This window comes from Suncus etruscus, chromosome 5 (genome assembly GCF_024139225.1).
Source record: "Suncus etruscus isolate mSunEtr1 chromosome 5, mSunEtr1.pri.cur, whole genome shotgun sequence".
NCBI lineage: Eukaryota > Metazoa > Chordata > Mammalia > Eulipotyphla > Soricidae > Suncus > Suncus etruscus.
This window is the reverse complement of record NC_064852.1, coordinates 54,969,279-54,987,016: the sequence shown is the minus strand read 5'-3', so window position 1 is coordinate 54,987,016 and position 17,738 is coordinate 54,969,279. Positions and strand designations below refer to the sequence as shown.

The 17,738-nt window shown below is 42.4% G+C and overlaps 1 protein-coding gene across 1 annotated transcript in view; it reads right to left on the bottom strand.

Annotated features, from left to right (window-relative positions):
* TMEM163 (transmembrane protein 163) overlaps positions 1-16,874 on the bottom strand; it is a 230,587-nt gene extending 213,713 nt beyond the window's left edge. The window contains exons 1-2 of the mRNA XM_049773019.1: positions 16,599-16,874; positions 10,907-11,026 (exon numbers count right to left, since the gene is read on the bottom strand). Coding sequence (XP_049628976.1) covers positions 10,907-11,026; positions 16,599-16,800 — 322 coding nt within the window. The 5' untranslated portion in view covers positions 16,801-16,874. The remainder of the gene's footprint in view (positions 1-10,906; positions 11,027-16,598) is intronic.
* Between the last annotated feature and the right edge of the window lie 864 nt (positions 16,875-17,738).

The following is a 17,738-nucleotide window of genomic DNA, read 5'->3' as shown; positions in this document are numbered from 1 at the left end:
AATTTTTGATAAAGGAGCAGGAAATCCTAAATGGAGCAGGGAAAGCCTCTTCAACAAGTGGTGTTGGCACAACTGGATAGCCACTTGCAAAAAATTAAACTTAGACCCCCAGCTAACATCATGTACAAAGGTAAAATCCAAATGGATTAAAGACCTCGATATCAGCCCCAAAACCATAAGATATATAGAACAGCACATAGGCAAAACACTACAGGACATTACAGGCATCTTCAAGGAGGAAACTGCACTCTCCAAGCAAGTGAAAGCAGAGATTAACAGATGGGAATATATTAAGCTGAGAAGCTTCTGCACCTCAAAGGAAATAGTGCCCAGGATACAAGAGCCACCCACTGAGTGGGAGAAACTATTCACCCAATACCCATCAGATAAGGGGCTAATCTCCAAAATATACAAGGCACTGACAGAACTTTACAAGAAAAAAACATCTAACCCCATCAAAAAATGGGGAGAAGAAATGAACAGACACTTTGACAAAGAAGAAATACGCATGGCCAAAAGACACATGAAAAAATGTTCCACATCACTAATCATCAGGGAGATGCAAATCAAAACAACGATGAGATACCACCTCACACCCCAGAGAATGGCACACATCACAAAGAATGAGAATAAACAGTGTTGGCGGGGATGTGGAGAGAAAGGAACTCTTATCCACTGCTGGTGGGAATGCTGTCTAGTTCAACCTTTATGGAAAGCGATATGGAGATTCCTCCAAAAACTGGAAATCGAGCTCCCATACGATCCAGCTATACCACTCCTAGGAATATACCCTAGGAACACAAAAATACAATACAAAAACCCCTTCCTTACACCTATATTCATTGCAGCTCTATTTACCATAGCAAGACTCTGGAAACAACCAAGATGCCCTTCAACAGATGAATGGCTAAAGAAACTGTGGTACATATACACAATGGAATATTATGCAGCTGTCAGGAGAGATGAAGTCATGAAATTTTCCTATACATGGATGTACATGGAATCTATTATGCTGAGTGAAATAAGTCAGAGAGAGAGAGAGAAAAACGCAGAATGGTCTCACTCATCTATGGGTTTTAAGAAAAATGAAAGACACCCTTGTAATAATAATTTTCAGACACAAAAGAGAAAAGAGCTGGAAGTTCCAGCTCACCTCAGGAAGCTCACCACAAAGAGTGATGAGTTTAGTTAGAGAAATAACTACATTTTGAACTGTCCTAATATTGAGAATGTATGAGGGAAATGTAGAGCCTGTTTAGGGTACAGGCGGGGGTTGGGTGGGGAGGAGGGTGATTTGGGACTTGGGTGATGGGAATGTTGCACTGGTGATGGGTGGTGTTCCTTTTATGACTGAAACCCAAACACAATCATGTATGTAATCAAGGTGTTTAAATAAAAAAAAAATTAAAAAAAAAAAAAAAAAAGAAATTTGATTGCTGTACATTCAGAAACCTTTTGATGTCCAATTATCAAGACTCTCACATTCAGTTAAGAAACACTTATGAGGGGTTGAAGAGATAGCATGGAGGTAAGGCATTTGTCTTGCATGCAGAAGGATAGTGGTTCAAATCTCGGCATCCCATATGGTCCCCCGAGCCTGCCAGGAGTGATTTCTGAGTGTAGAGCCAGGAGTAACCACTGAGCGCTACTTGGTGTGACCTCCCCCACAAAAAAAAGAAGAAAGAAAGAAAGAAAGAAAGAAAGAAAGAAAGAAAGAAAGAAAGAAAGAAAGAAAGAAAGAAAGAAAGAAAGAAGAATGAAAGAAAGGAAAGAAAGAAAGAAAGGAAGAAAGAAGAAAGAAAGGAAAGAAATAAAGAAAGAAAGAAAGAAAAAGAAACACATATAAGGTCGCAAGTCACAGTTTAAGAAGCTAAAGTTCAAACTTTCTGGACTTAAGTACTTTGTGCCAACTATAAGAAATTTCAGCAGCTCTGCTCCTCCCTGTGTCTTCACCATTATACACACAGGAGCAGAGAGGTCCAGACTGTCCTCTCTCTGGAGATTATTGGTTTCTTTCTTAAGCCCTATAGGTACCTAAAATGAAGGGCCTTTATAGAGGTGAATTAAATTAATATGTCACCACTGAAAGGGAAGTTTCCCTCTTTCTTGTTTCAACTACTACTTCATAATTTCAATACACCTACCTCAGGGTTAGGTATTATGAGCAATGCAAACCAAGAACAATCCTTCAAGAAAACATTGCAAGGGACAGGAAATATAGTAAAAGAGTAAGGCATTTGTTTTGCATCCCACAGACCATGGTCCAAATCCCTAGCCCCACATATGAACCTTCAAGTGCACCCAGGATTTGCTCCTACTCAGCTCAGAGATAAGAACAGCCTCTGGACTGCCAGATGTGGCTCAAGCTCCCTCACTTAGAGACACACAGAAAGAGAGAGAGAAAGAGAAAGAGAGAAAGAAAGAGAAAGAGAGTGAGAGAGAAGATGCAATTCCCAGAGAATTAAGACACAGTCTTGAATATGGACACACCTACCATTATAACCATTTTTCTCCACTGGCTTGCAGAAATGATTGGGAAAACATGGCAAATCAAATGATAGGAAAAACTCTCAGGAATTTCCCATGAAGCAAAGGGCAGCTCCTAATAGAACTCAGGGCCCCAGCAAGTAGGGAACTAATAAGATGAGGCCAGCTGGGGCTCACTGCCCAGCTCCCTTGAGTCATGGCCACAGCACTGTGTCAGGGGCACCCCCAGGCTAATGCACCCTGACTAGACTTTTAATTAAAAGCTGTGTGTGGAATTCAGGAAGAAGGAGAGAGAACATGCAAGCAGCTGCAGAGCCCCCTCCTCCTCTCCCTGAAGAAACAGCAGCTCATTGTGAGCTGAGCAGGCAGATGAGAGCTGTGTGCTCCTTCCCTACTGTGGCAGCCTTCTTGTCAAGGGAACTCCCGCACCCACGAGGGTGGTGGTGAAGGGAGAAGTACCTGATTATTTATGATGTTGAAGAGGTCCCCATTGCAACCTCTCTGGTTCCCATTAACTTGAAAAAGGTATTCTTTCTTGGTCTGGAATCTTTATCTGCAAACATATATCCTTGAGCTGGGAAAATGGTTCAGGAGTATAGTACTTGTCTCCAATGTGTGAGGCCCCGGATTTGATTCCAGGCATGGCAAAAGAGAAAAACAACGTTTAAGACTTAACTCTGCGTTGGCACAATTAGATAGCTGCTTGCAAAAAATTGAACTTAGACCCCCAGCTATCATCATGTACGAAGGTAAAATCCAAATGGATTAAAGACCTCGATATCAGCCCCCAAACCATAAGATATATAAAACAGCACATAGGCAAGACACTCCAGGATATTACAGGCATCTTCAAGGAGGAAACTGCACTCTCCAAGCAAGTGAAAGCAGAGATTAACAGATGGGAATATATTAAGCTGAGAAGCTTCTGCACCTCAAAGGAAATAGTGCCCAGGATACAAGAGCTCCCCACTGAGTGGGAGAAACTATTCACCCAATACCCATCAGATAAGGGGCTAATCTCCAAAATATACAAGGCACTGACAGAACTTTACAAGAAAAAAACATCTAATCCCATCAAAAAATGGGGAGAAGAAATGAACAGACACTTTGACAAAGAAGAAATACAAATGGCCAAAAGACACATGAAAAAGTGCTCCACATCACTAATCATCAGGGAGATGCAAATCAAAACAACGATGAGATACCACCTCACACCCCAGAGAATGGCACACATCACAAAGAATGAGAATAAACAGTGTTGGCGGGGATGTGGAGAGAAAGGAACTCTTATCCACTGCTGGTGGGAATGCCATCTAGTTCAACCTTTATGGAAAGCGATATGGAGATTCCTCCAAAAACTGGAAATCTAGCTCCCATATGATCCAGCTATACCACTCCTAGGAATATACCCTAGGAACACAAAAATACAATACAAAAACCCCTTCCTTACACCTATATTCATTGCAGCACTATTTACCATAGCAAGACTCTGGAAACAACCAAGATGCCCTTCAACAGATGAATGGCTGAAGAAATTGTGGTACATATACACAATGGAATATTATGCAGCTGTCAGGAGAGATGAAGTCATGAAATTTTCCTATACATGGATGTACATGGAATCTATTAGGCTGAGTGAAATAAGTCAGACAGAGAGAGAAAAACGCAGAATGGTCTCACTCATCTATGGGTTTTAAGAAAAATGAAAGACATTCTTGCAATAATAATTTTCAGACACAGAAGAGAAAAGAGCTGGAAGTTCCAGCTCACCACAGGAAGCTCACCACAAAGAGTGATGAGTTTAGTTAAAGAAATAACTACATTTTGAACTTTCCTAATAATGAAAATGTATGAGGGAAATTGAGAGCCTGTTTAGAGTACAGGCGGGGGTCGGGTGGGGAGGAGGGAGACTTGGGACATTGGTGATGGGAATGTTGCACTGGTGATGGGTGGTGTTCTTTACATGACTGAAACCCAAACACAATCATGTATGTAATCAATGTGTTTAAATAAAAAAAAAGACTTAACTCTGCTTCAGATACAGTGGCTGAGCAGACACAGATGTCAAAATTTAACCTGATATAATGCAGAGCACACGCCTTACATGTGTCTTAGGTTTGATACCTCATACACCACTCACACAGACATACAGGCATGTTATACCAGCCCAAATAATATCTGGGTTAGCAGATAATTATACAAGCTGAAGACCTTGCTTTTCAGGACTATATATTGGTGCAAAAAATAAAGCAGTAATGCAGGTCAGAAAAATAGAATTGAGGTTAATTGTGGTTTGCCTTGCATACAGCCAACCCTGGTTGGATCCGAGACACCAAGTGATATTCCTCTACCTCCAAGAAACACTGCCAAATGTAGCCCAAGCATCCAGGTAATAATAAGTCAAGTTGTGAATAGCACCAACTTATGAATAATAGAGGTCCAAAATGACTATAGGAACCACTGTTCCGTGCCACAACCCTGGTCCCGTCCAAAGAAAAATTTAAATCAGTCCAGAAAGTAAAGGAAGGGCTGCCAGGCAGAGCTGATCTTTCAACTCAGTTTTAATGGTAAATAATTTGTTGGATAGCAAAGGGTGAAGCCAGGAACTTAGAGCATCTAAGACCAAGAGAAGCATGGGTGCTAGGTTTGGGCGCTAAGGGTCGGATGTAGCATGTAGAAAGATTTCAGGAGAATTTGTGGATGAAAATGGTAATATTCTGGGTTTGTGGGAGAGATATGGACCCAGGAAGAAGAGACATCCCAGAGAACCTGAGGTCAACCTTGGAGCCTAATTAAGACATTGCTTGTGGGGCTGAACCAATAGTGCAAAGGGTGGGGCTGCTGACCCATCATCCCATATTATCCTCATTACTGCCAAGAGTGAGTCCTGAGTGCAGAGCCAGGAATAACCCATGAGCATTGCTGGGTTTGGCAGAAAAACAACACTGCTTGATTTCTGGGTTCTCTTCCTGAGTTAGAGCAGAGAGTGAAGAGTGGAGGGGAAGAGGTGACAAGTTGAAAATTTCTGATGACAGCACCCCAAGGAGATAAAGGAAGAATCCCCAGGTAGGGAATTCTATCAGATGATGTCCTCAAATCACATTCAGCCTGTTTATCTCTCTGGACTTTTACACACAGGGAAAGTGTTCAGAGGACAAGACACTGGTAAAAAAAAAAAAAAAGAAACAAAAACAAAAATAAACAACTGCACATGGACAGCAGGAATCAGGAGAGCAAACAGGAAAATACAGAGACTGTTACTATATTCTGTTGGCCTGAGGAAATCGTACAATCTGTAGGTGCTGCTTTTATCCATGAAAATAAACTCCAGACCAGCATTCTACTGGAGGATCATTCAATAAGAGGGGTGTGTTCAGGGGTGTGTTCTAGGTAGAGTGAAAGGTACAAGATGCCTCCCACATTTTCATCAAAAGAGGGTGAGATTAGAGAAAGGGAAACTGTAGAAATAGTACAGTGTGGTGGATTAAAACTACTCAAGGGGTGAATCCATGGAGCAGGTGCAATTTCTTGGGTGTTTTTCTAGCATAGACATAAAAGGAAAATTGAATGAGCTTGGCATAAAGTTTCATTGTTAAAAGGCTGAGCTGTCTAAGAAAGAGCAAAGGCTAATCAGACCCTTGAAATTACCTTAACTATTGATACTAACTCTCAGGCATCAAAAGACCCTAGAGGAACTGAGCCATTTCCATCTAACCTAGCTTCCAATGTGTCACTAAAAAAATATATTAGCAGGGTCGCAGACTGAATTTTGGGAGACACGTATAATTTCATTTTATCTATAAGTCAACTCTTAGAGCACACAGTTTTAAAAATAAGCACAAATTCTACTATTTTAAGAATAAACAATTTACCTCAAAATAACAACTTTTGCAGTTTTTTTGGAGGAGTGGACACATGGAGCTGTGCTCAGGGGTTACATCCTGGCTCTGCACTCAGAAATCACCACTAGCAATCTTGGGGGACCATATGGGATGCTGGAAATCGAACCTGGGTCCACCTGGGGTCAGTCAGGAGCAAGGCAACACCCTACTGCTGTGCTCTCTCTCTGGTCTCACAACATATTTTAAGGGCACAATTATAAAAGGAAAATCACTCCTTTAAAATTGCTTAATTATTTGTGTTTGATTACTTTAGACCACACCCAGTCATAGTCCCTGAAAAGCTCAAGTACCTATCTATTATTGAATGGTGTCAGGAATTTAATCCAGGGTTCCTGCATGCATTCCAGCCCTTTGAGCCATCTCCTCAGGCCAATTTTCTCTGATTCTTAAATCTGCTGATTCACTGAATATATAAATAAGTGTTTCTGAGAAGATCTTGGTTTGGAGTTCTTCATTTTTAATGGAACTGTGCATCTTAGGAAAGGTTTTCCCCTGAGAATGTTTCAAATATATCTTCATTTCCCACAGAACATGCTTTGAGTGCCTGAAAATTAACTTGCACTCATTCAAACCTCAGTCACATCCATTTGCCGAAATTGTTCTAACAAATTTATCAATGATGTCAAAGCCCTGATTTTGAAATAGAACTTCTATTCCCCTTCTAGTCTCATCATTAAAACAGATTTTTAAATGTATGTTCATAATAGGATTGCCATTTTCCATACTGCTTACATATCATAAATCAGAGCAATTTTAAAACCAAACTAGGGCTCTTCCTGAAATATTCAGTTGCATTACCATCTGTTTTTTTTTTTAATCTGCATCTGATCAGGTCCAAAATCACTATATTACCAAATGTCATCGAAAATCGTTCAAACCCCTTTCAAAAGCACTGCTTTCTTTCAGATTATTTTCATGTCACAAACTTTGAAAGAAAGTTCATTTGATTTTTTCAACTATGCCAGAGAAATAAATAGCATATATATTTACATATATACATATATATACATATATATTTACATATGTGTATAACTATACACATAGAACTGATTTCTCACAGATACCTTAATAGTATTTACCAAAGTTAGTTTTATCATCTGATTCTTTAAAAAAATACTAATTTGCAAAACTTACTATAGTGATTACAAGAGGTTAGTAGGATAGGAAAGGTAACAGGATTGTTTTTTCAGTGTTTGTGCTATATAAAATACTAATATTAGCAGCTTACTGAGAAAAATGGTTATAGATACCCATTATAGATACCGAAAATTTATAGATACCCATTGCCATCACTCTTATTTGAAAGAGAAAGAACTGCATTTCTTTAGCTGCTCAGCTAAAATTTAGCACTCACAATAACAGAACACTTCAGGTGAAGATGTTGGGAAGGTAGAAATATTCACTGACTGAAGAGACTGTAACTCTAAGATAACCCCCCTTTGACAGTACGATTATATGGTTGCCCAAAAATATTTCAGCTGTTTATAAAATAAGTGAGACCTATGCCCAGTATATAAATAAAGCTGTAGAAGAAATCCATTCATTGCTTTATGTTTTTGTGTTTGGGACCAAGCATGCTCAGGGATTACTCCCTGATTGGTGCTTGAAAGTGAGTTATTACTCCAACTGGTACTCAGGGGATTGTGAAGTGCCGAGATTCAAACTCAGGCCTCAATTACCAAGGTATGTACTGGAATACTTTGAGCTATCTCCCTGGGCCACAAAATGCATCTTTTTCAAAGAAATATATTCTTTCTATTGAACATCAAAAACAAAACAAAACAAAAACTAGTCACTCAGTTCATTTATTTAACAATTCCAAGTCCTTACTTCACACTAGGACAGGTATTATTCCTACCTTCCAAAAGTTTACTAGCCAATAATAGCAAGAAAATATAATGATAGTTTATAAGCTTCTCTTCACCATGATCATATGCCTCTGCAATACACACACACACACACACATCATACACACACACACACACACACACACACACACACACACACACATTCTCTGCTTTCCACCCTGCCAAAAGGTCATCTGTAGTAATTCCATAGCATTCTCTTTAAAAATACTAACTGGTCATATTAGTTGTTTTATTGACTAGACTGAAGATTCACCAGATCAATTCCAATTCATAACTTCATACCATTATTATGTCATTGGCCTCCTTTCAGATTAAGATTAGGGGTTCTAGAACTGGAGTGATAGTACAGAAGGTAGGGTACTGGCCTTGCATGAGGCCAACCTGGTTTGATCTATAGCAGCCCATATGGTCCCATGTGCACTGGAGTAATTCCTGAGTGCAGAGCTAAGAGTAACCCCTGAGCATTGATGGGTGTGCCCACCTTCGCTCAAAAAAAGACTGGGATTCCTCATGACATGAGTGTGCACTGCCATATATGTAACATATAACTTTCCTTTAGATGCTAGCTTAATCTTAAATCAAAAGCCATCTTCTATTGCTTAGCTCATATTAATTTTCTTTTCATTCAAAATTGGAAAGACTGCACAAATTTGTTAACATGTAAGGATGATTGCAAAAGGATTTTTAAATATTTCATATTTTAAACACATATTGAAAACTGAAGAGTAAAAGTAATAATCCTTATAACAAAGCCCACCCTAAATTCTTAAAATACAACACACACATACATACATACACACATGTACACTAAAGCTATCCTTAAGGTGGACAAAAAATTAAGTTCATCATCTACATTTCTTTAATTTAACTAAACAAATTTAGAGCAACTTGGGAACAAGTAAAATATATTATAGAAAATAACATAGATCATGATATTATACACAAATGTCACCATTATGTTGGCAACAAATTAAAATATTTAATAACTTAAATATTGCTATAACAATGGATAACAATATATGTTTAAAAAGAAAATCCTTTCCACAAAGCAACACCCTAAATCTATATGCATTATGTAACAGTTTTTTTCAATTAAAGAAAATGGAACAGAATTTTTACATCTGATTAAGCATAACATGTGAAACCTAAATTTCCTTATAATCTCTCCTATTACAAGATTAAGGACATCAAACATATTATTCTCCCAAAAGGAAAGCTTTCCTCAATATTTCCTCCCATTCAGATCATCACTCAAATACTCATATGAAAAAATCCTAAAAGCTTTATTAGGCATACAAAGTCGAGTAACTATTATTCTGTTTGTAAATCATCATCCTTCACTCCTTTCCTCTTTCTTTACATATGTAAATTATGGTGTCAAATCCAGAATCCACACCAGTCACCACAAGCAAATTATCCTCCAGGGACATCAATCTGGCTTGCAATTCTACTTTCAGCATTTTTTAAAGGGGGATGGGGGGCCAGAGAAGAAGGAGTAGCTATTTTCAGGAATCTTCTCTTGATTAGATTTCTGGCTCACTGGTAAATGTTGCTACTCTGAAATGCATTATCCTCTGCTTCTAAATGTTGGTATTTTTTAAGCCAAGATATGGTACAGTGTTTGCAACATAAATTGCTTCAAGTAATATATGCCTACTGTTGCAGGGAGCATTTGGCCAAATTCTAATATTCCCTCTTGGGAGCCACCACCAACTTCCACCAGCAGATCAGATCTAGCAAGGCAGAACAAAATTTTAAACAATGTACACTAAGCCATATCTTCCATGGCCACAGTCCTTTATTCTCCTACTCTGATGGTTGTCATGTAAGACACACTTGTCATACTCATCACTTAGAATATGGATCTTTCTGTTAAAGTAATAAATTAATACAAAAAACATAGGCTTCTTTTTCTCAGCATGGAAAAAAGAAAACGGCACTGTGATTTCCATCAAGGTTGAGCTGAAACTGAATGATTTGCTTAAGCTTGTGAATCATTGCACAACTGCACAACTAATAAGAATCAACAGCACATACCCATTTCTAGATGCTGTAAATATGAGCTGAGAATACATTTTATAGAGCTCCTAATACTCAATGAGGATTATTCATAGACAGAATGTATTCAATTGCCCTCACTTTGCTTGATTGTGATAAATGCTTGTCCATGGTCACTAAAACTTGACAGTAGAACCTCCCATTTTTTCTTTCATTAAAATCTACAAAATTTTCATTCAAACATTATCCAGGCTAAGGTGAAAGATGTACTGTAAAACTGCAGACATTGTCCAATTGCACTGGGCTCAAAATACAACTGTCAATGATATACATTGGTCACATGTTAGTCCAGGCTGCAGGCATCCACCAAGAGAATCATTTCACTATTCAGCTGGCAGTCAGAATCTAGCTCCAGAAACATACAAGCTGATGAGAATTAAGACTCCCAGTACAGCTCTCCTCCTATTATTCACCTCTTTGCTCTGCAGAACAGATACGCCATTTTACTAATTTATAAGTATCCTGATGATCCAACCATCTGAAAAAATTTACTCATCAATAACAGTCAACTAAAAGCAGAAGTGCATCCCATAGGAATAAGAATAAAACAGGCCACACCAGCAAGTATCGATTGGCAAGACTGATACTCACTAAAGGCAGCTACAGCCAGGGCCAGTGTGACAATAATGGAGAACCAGGAGACCCACAACGCCTTCTTTCTGTAGTTCTGGGCTTCATGGGGTTTTAGTCGAGTGCTGCTTTCTAGTAAGCCTGACCAAAACAAACAAACAAAACAAAAAAACAAAACAAATAAAACAAAAGAAACAAAACAAGGAGAAAAGGAAGTTAGACATTTCCTTATTCAAAAACCCACAACCAGAACAACAAACACATTCTTATCCAAGGACTGCAAACTAAAGATCAGTGTGCGGAGGTGAGCATTGCTTGCCCCACACTGTGCTTGAATGGTTAGGAGAGCAACCAAGACATCAAGTTTGGATGCATCTTTTTAACACTCCTAGACTCTGGGAATGTAGGGCATGTAAGCTGCTTTTTATCTGTGCAGGCAAACACTGGACAACCCATTATCCCATGATTTGATATATAGCTTGGGCTATCTTCTCACCCTCTGTCAACTTTTTTGGTTCATCAAGTGCTGACCTTCCAACAAGGCTTTTTGTTCAGAAAGCAGCATTAATCGCTCATATTTAGCACAGGCATTGATTTGCATTGATCCACTAGCAAGGTCCCAAATGGTGGAAAGAGTATGCCCAAAAGAAGAAGAAAGGAATAACAAAAGTTCTCTTCTTCTTGATAAACACTAAAGAATAAGAACCATTTCTCTTTAATCAGTGTTAGCATTAGTCACTGGGCCTAAATTATACACCACTTTTTTTTTTCCACTCCTCTTTCCACTCTACAGCATCTATCCATTTGTATCAAACACACTTCAAAAAATGTTTAACATTAAAATGGAGCAGATGGGGCCGGAGAGATAGCATGGAGGTAAGGCGTTTGCCTTTCATGCAGGAGGTCATCGGTTCGAATCCCGGCGCCCCATATGGTCCCCTGTGCCTGCCAGGAGCAATTTCTGAGCCTGGAGCCAGGAATAACCCCTGAGCACTGCCAGGTGTGACCCAAAAAAAAAAAAATAAATAAAATGGAGCAGATGTACTTAAATTTGAAGATAGCCTTCTGGGTAGGCAATGTCAAAAAGGTATATTTATTTAATTAATTAATTAATTTATTTATTTATTTTGTTCTGTTAGCCTTTCAACATTGAGTCCTTGACAAGAGACCAGAGAGATAGCTCTGGGCATAAGCACCTGTCTTGCATGCAGTTGACCCACGTGTGAGTCCCAGCAGGGCATGTATTTTCCTGAGCACCACTAGGAGTAATCCAAGAGTAAGCACAGAATCAAGAGTAAGCACAACTACTACCATATGTAACCCAAAAGCAAACAAGAGTCCTGAACAACAGAAAGGCATTAGGACTCAGATTTAAGAACCATGTTTCAGTGGCCCAGGATTAAGGACTAGAACATAGTATACTCCTTATTTATACTTCTCATTTTCTTACATTTTTCTAAATACTTCTTTTATAAAAAAAAAAATCTGTGGACTCTCTTAATTGCACAAAGAATCAACTATTCAGTTGTTCATTCCACAAGAACTCTAAACCAACTCTGGCTCACAGATCCAAAATACATCTCTCAAAGGGCAGCAGCCTCATCACAACTGCCCTAAATGACAGGGCTGGCAGTGAGAGTTCAGGCACCCACTTGTAAAATATTGCTCAGAGTGCAATATGTCACACCTCATACTCCCTGAGAAGCATCTTCCCATCTGAATAACTATAGCAACTACAACATACCTCTGGGTGCTGAAAACAGTATCCTGTTCCAAATGAGAACATATTTAACTCTGTCAAAATGACTTAATTCCACTCAACTACCCAGACAGAAGCACCTCGAACAGGTCCTGAAGGAAACAAGGAGAAATGTCCAGAAAACTTCTTAGGGACCTCAGTTTACATCCAGCTCAGAGATATCAATGTCAGCTAAACCAATAGGCTTACGCAGAATCAAAAGGTTGGTGCAAGTGCAAGATGGGAATAAAGAATATCTCCATCAACTTGCTGCAAAATTCTTTGCAAACCTCCCTTGACAAAAGCACCTAGGTGGAAATAAAAATCCCCAAAAATCTCTTGTCAAATTCTTCCCCAGGTATAAGTCATCCCAAATTTAAATTCCTTTGTTTGTTTCTCTTCTAAATGCTGAAAAATTATGCCATTCTAATGATTCCCCCCACCATCCTGCTGTCACCCTTGTTTCCATTAAAGCCATAGCCTAAACTAGACAGACCCAAAATACCATCAGTAATTTTGGTCTCCTTTCTCAGGTGTTATGAAAATCTTTCTTTTAATTATAAGCCAACATTTTAGAAGGGAAGTTGTAGCATTAAAGGCTGATTTTATGCACTTTGTTTGGATATTTTGACAGGAACAATCTTAAGAGCTTTGTCTACCAGGTGTAAGTAAACAAGATTTCTTTTAGAATAAGATTTCATTTTCTGATAGAAGGGATAGAACTCTCAATTTTCTATTCTGCCATATAATATTTTTCTTTCAAAATCCAGTAGTTGCCAGCAGAGTAACAGATCTGACCACACACCCCAATCTATACACCTTCGCCACAGAGGTGCCAGCATGAGGATCTCAGGTGATATTGGACCACAGGCTTGGGTGAAGACTGGGTCCTCTTATAACAGAACTGGAGAGACCTTTTCCCTATCTGTGCAGGTCTGTCTATATAAGAAATGGAGTATCCATAGTAGAAGACTGTACAAGAAGGGAAGAACTGTCCCATTTCTTTCCTTACATCATTACAACTTTTCCCCCCCAAAAATGAAACCAGTATCAAGAATGGAAAACTAACCATTTCTTAAAGGAAAATATGCTTTTGTCTAAAGAATCAGTTCACAGAGATGTATAGATATACTTAGGGGCCTCTACCTCTGCTTTGTGTTGGCTTTTCACATACTCACAAGCTATTAGAGAGAGGGTGAGAATTCCTAAAGCATTCTTCAAAGTAGAAAAAAGGAAGCAAAGCCTTCATAATCTAATGGGAGGTAGCCTCAACATTGCAGTCAAGCTGCCTCTTTCTTATCCATAACTGGCCTCCACCTTTAAATTTCTAATCTCACTCAAAGGTCACATTTGAGGGGGATGTAGGTGTGACTACATGCAGGGAGCTAGAAACTATCCCATCACTTGCAAGTGATCAGGAATTGCTTCCCCCAAAGAGTCACTTTGAGATTCTCTTAAGGAAAGGAAATATTTATTTGCTGGGAAGGGAGTGAGAAATGCTAAAACATGTAAACATGGACTGACCCTGAGGCTTGGGGTAAAATGGTGAGGAAACAGTTATAGGAAAACATAGATATTAAAAGGAAGGAAATAGAAACAGCCTGTATTTATGTTGAGTCTCGAAAGATCTTGGACCACACAGCACTGGCTTACTGTAGTCTCAGCCAAATGGCACTGCAGTTACTGTCTTATGAACCAGCTAGGTTTCTGGAAACAAGCCCACATCACTTCTAAGGCAGGGAAAGGGGGAGATATGTATCACAAAAGTCCCAGAACAACCCTTTGATCTGAGTTAGATGTGCTCTGTTTTAGAGTACTGGTAGCTCAGAAGAATGATAGGACAGGATAGATGGCCAAGAGGTAGGTCCAGATACACTCCCCTCCCCCCATATATATATACACACCCCCTATAGGTATTTAGATCTTGAAGGAAGTGAGCTAGAGACTGCAGAGATTCACTGATGGCCATTGCTAGGCTTCCTCCTCCCCCAATCTCCTCACCATTAGGGAAAAGATAGCAACAACTGAACCACCCCCAAGGGGTGGGAAAATTGTTACTGGACTGATGCACTCCCCTAGAAAATGTAACGCAGACACAAAATATTCTAATAACCTCCCAGGTAGCCTGCTGATGTACTTAATAAAAATGACTGGTTCATCATTAACTCTTTGCTGTCAGGAGTAGGTCAGACAAAGGAATGTCATACCGACTTTCAGCTTTCTTGCCATGCCACACAGGACAGAGTGCTTTGGTGACCAGGGTTTGTCTTTACAGAGAGGCTGTGTGTGACAGCAAAGCTCACTGTGACAGTTCATGAACAGTGAATGCTTTCATGCTAGCATACAAGGGAAAATGAAATCCCATTGATTAGTGAAAACAATCTAAAGAACGAATCCAGTAGGGCCCTTTACTCTTAACCATGAGCTACAAATCAATGCTAAATATTCACTTGCTTTAGTGCTTTCTTTTTCGCCTGTCATTTGGTGGCAAGAAATGGGTTGCCTTGTGCAAATGACCCGCAATGCTGAAGTGGGGAAGGGAAGGAAGAGGCGAGAAGCTTTGCCCGGACTACTTTCTTACAACAAAATGTTCAATCCCACCATGTTCATTGAGGAGGAAGCAGGTAATCAACACGACCGAAAACCAAGGCATAAACAGATCTGGATGGTGTTTTGAGGTCACGGGCATCATCCCTAACATGATACCTATGAATGGGCGAGGAGAAACTGTAACCTGGGTGCATAACTCCTTCCCCCCCTGGAGCGGCTCCAGTTCTCGCCTAGGATTCCTGATGATTCTGGAAATTGTCCTTTCCATGTCGTTCTATTTCACATGCTACATTTTAAATTTTCTAAAGAGATCGTGCATTCGAGCACTAAACCGGGATTTAAAATAAACGTACAGGAGAGACTAAGAATAGGACAGAAACCTGCTAAGACTAAAATATCTAAAATATCTAAATCCACCAAAACCAACAAAAAGGAGGTGAAGTGGCCAAGAGCCAGTTTGGTTGAAAAGCCTTGGTTATACGAATGCCGCTTTAATTACTAAGGGGTTCTTAAACAGGACCATAAGTCCTTGGGGGTTGGGGGGCACCGAAAGCTGGTGTGGAGATTTGAGTTCATCAAAATGCATAAAAGGTATTCGAAGTGGCATAGATCCCGGCCGCCTCCACGCCGAGAGGAAACGAAAGAGAGAAATCACGGTGTCAAGGAGAAAGAAGGGACAGGCCAGGGGTGGCTTGCGTTTTCTGCGGCCAACTCCGAGGGGCTCTGGGTCACAGGTGGGATCGGGTTTCCTGATAAAGAAGACACTTGGGGCGAGGGGCGTGGGCCCGCGCAGGAGGACACTGCTTAGTAGCTGGGAAGGGATTGTTCAGAGGATGGAGGAGTGGGCTCCTGGAACCCCTGGTTTTCGTGGAGTCCATTCTGTGGCCCAAATCCCCCTCCCCCAAAAAAGCCAAGTCGCCTAAGAGCAGGGCAGTGACCGACCAGGCAAGGCACCTGGTCCTCCGCTAAGGAGCGACGGGGCAGCGGGACTAACCCAGTGAAGCCGGGAAGCCGTTAATCCGGCCTGGGTCGCAAAACCCGCTAGAGCGGGCTAAGTGTGGAGCCTGCTCGGATCTTCGGAGCCAGCCGATCGGGACCCGCAGTGCCACCTCAGGGCGCTGGGTCTGAGACCAAAGAACGGAAGCCACGCGCACAGCCAGAAACAGCTCCTCCTGCAAACTTTTGCAGCCGACGCTCGCAAGCTGGGGCGTGCGCGGGCCCGGGCAGGGTCGGTCGGGAGACGCAGCGGTTTTGCGGGCCCTGGAGAAGAAGGAACCGCTACTCGGGCGGCTCCCAGCGCGGGAACCAAGGTGCAGCCGCTCCCCCGAGCCTTCGCGTGCCAGTCCGGGTTCCGCGCCCCGGAGCCCGCGCTCCGACAGCCCCTGAGGACCCAAAGGGACGAACGCGGGGGACCCACGCGCTCACCTCGGTCCTCCAGCCCGTCGCTGAACTGGCCGCTCTCGCTGATCCGCAGCTGCCGCTCGTCCTCGGACTGCGGTGGCTCCCGCGCGGGAGAGCCCAGGGGGCCGGGGCCGGGTGTGGCGGCCAAGGGTGGGGGGCCGCGGGGTGGCGGTGGCACGGCGGGGCCCGGGGTTCTACGGCGTTCGCTGCCCGCGGCCGGCTCCATGGCGAAGGCGAAGGATCGCGGAGAGCCGAACGAGAGCGAAGAGCGCCGGGCGCCGCGCTGGAGCCGGCAGGGGCACCCCGAGCGCGCCGCGGAATGGAGGTGCGCCGGTGGCGGGGGGCGGGGGCCGGGGTGGGGCCCCGGCAGCGCGGGGTTGGCACTGGGCTGGGCGGAGGGAAGCTGGGGCCACCGGGAGACCGCGGCGCTCCGCCCCCGGTGCAGGTGTGCACGCAGGGACCCGCCCCCAGGCCCCACGGGGAAGAACCCCAACGGGGCCAAGCTTTGTGGGTCTCAGTTGGGAGTGGGTGCGGGATCGGGGACCCGTGGTGGCTCGGGCCGGGCCAGGCCAGGGAAGAGGTGTACGAGGAACCTGTTCCCATCACTCTGCAGGATGGGCGCGCCAAGAGACCTTTGGGCCCCGATTTCTCTCTCTCTGCTGTCCCGAAGCGGCCGCGGGAATGCACGGGGGTGAACCGCATTTGGACTCTTCCCCCCTGGAGCACCGCAGGCTGCAGACGCCAAGGAGGGTCTCCCGTTGGGCTTCTGTCCTCCCAGCTCCCGCTTTCTCTTGCCCGGCCTTTTCTTTCTCTCCAGCATACCCTTACAAAGGCTGGGGATTGGGGATCTGTGAGTGTAACGGTAAAGATGTGGACCCCAAGATTTCCCCCACTGCGACTTTCTCTGGGCCTTAGTCCCGTTTTATTTCCTCAGTCCTAGGAGAAGCCTCGTTTCGGGCAGGACCAGCTCCGCGCACGTCCCCAAATCCAAGCTCGGGGTCCTCGGACCCCTACACGTTCGGACCCAGTCCTCGCAGCGAAGCCACTAGCTTACCCTCGTTGCTGGGTTCCTTGCCACCCGGCCGCTGAGAGATGCAGCTTAATTTTACCTAAGAATCCAGATTTCATCTGAACCCTCCGAAACACACAACTTAAAGCCTGCGC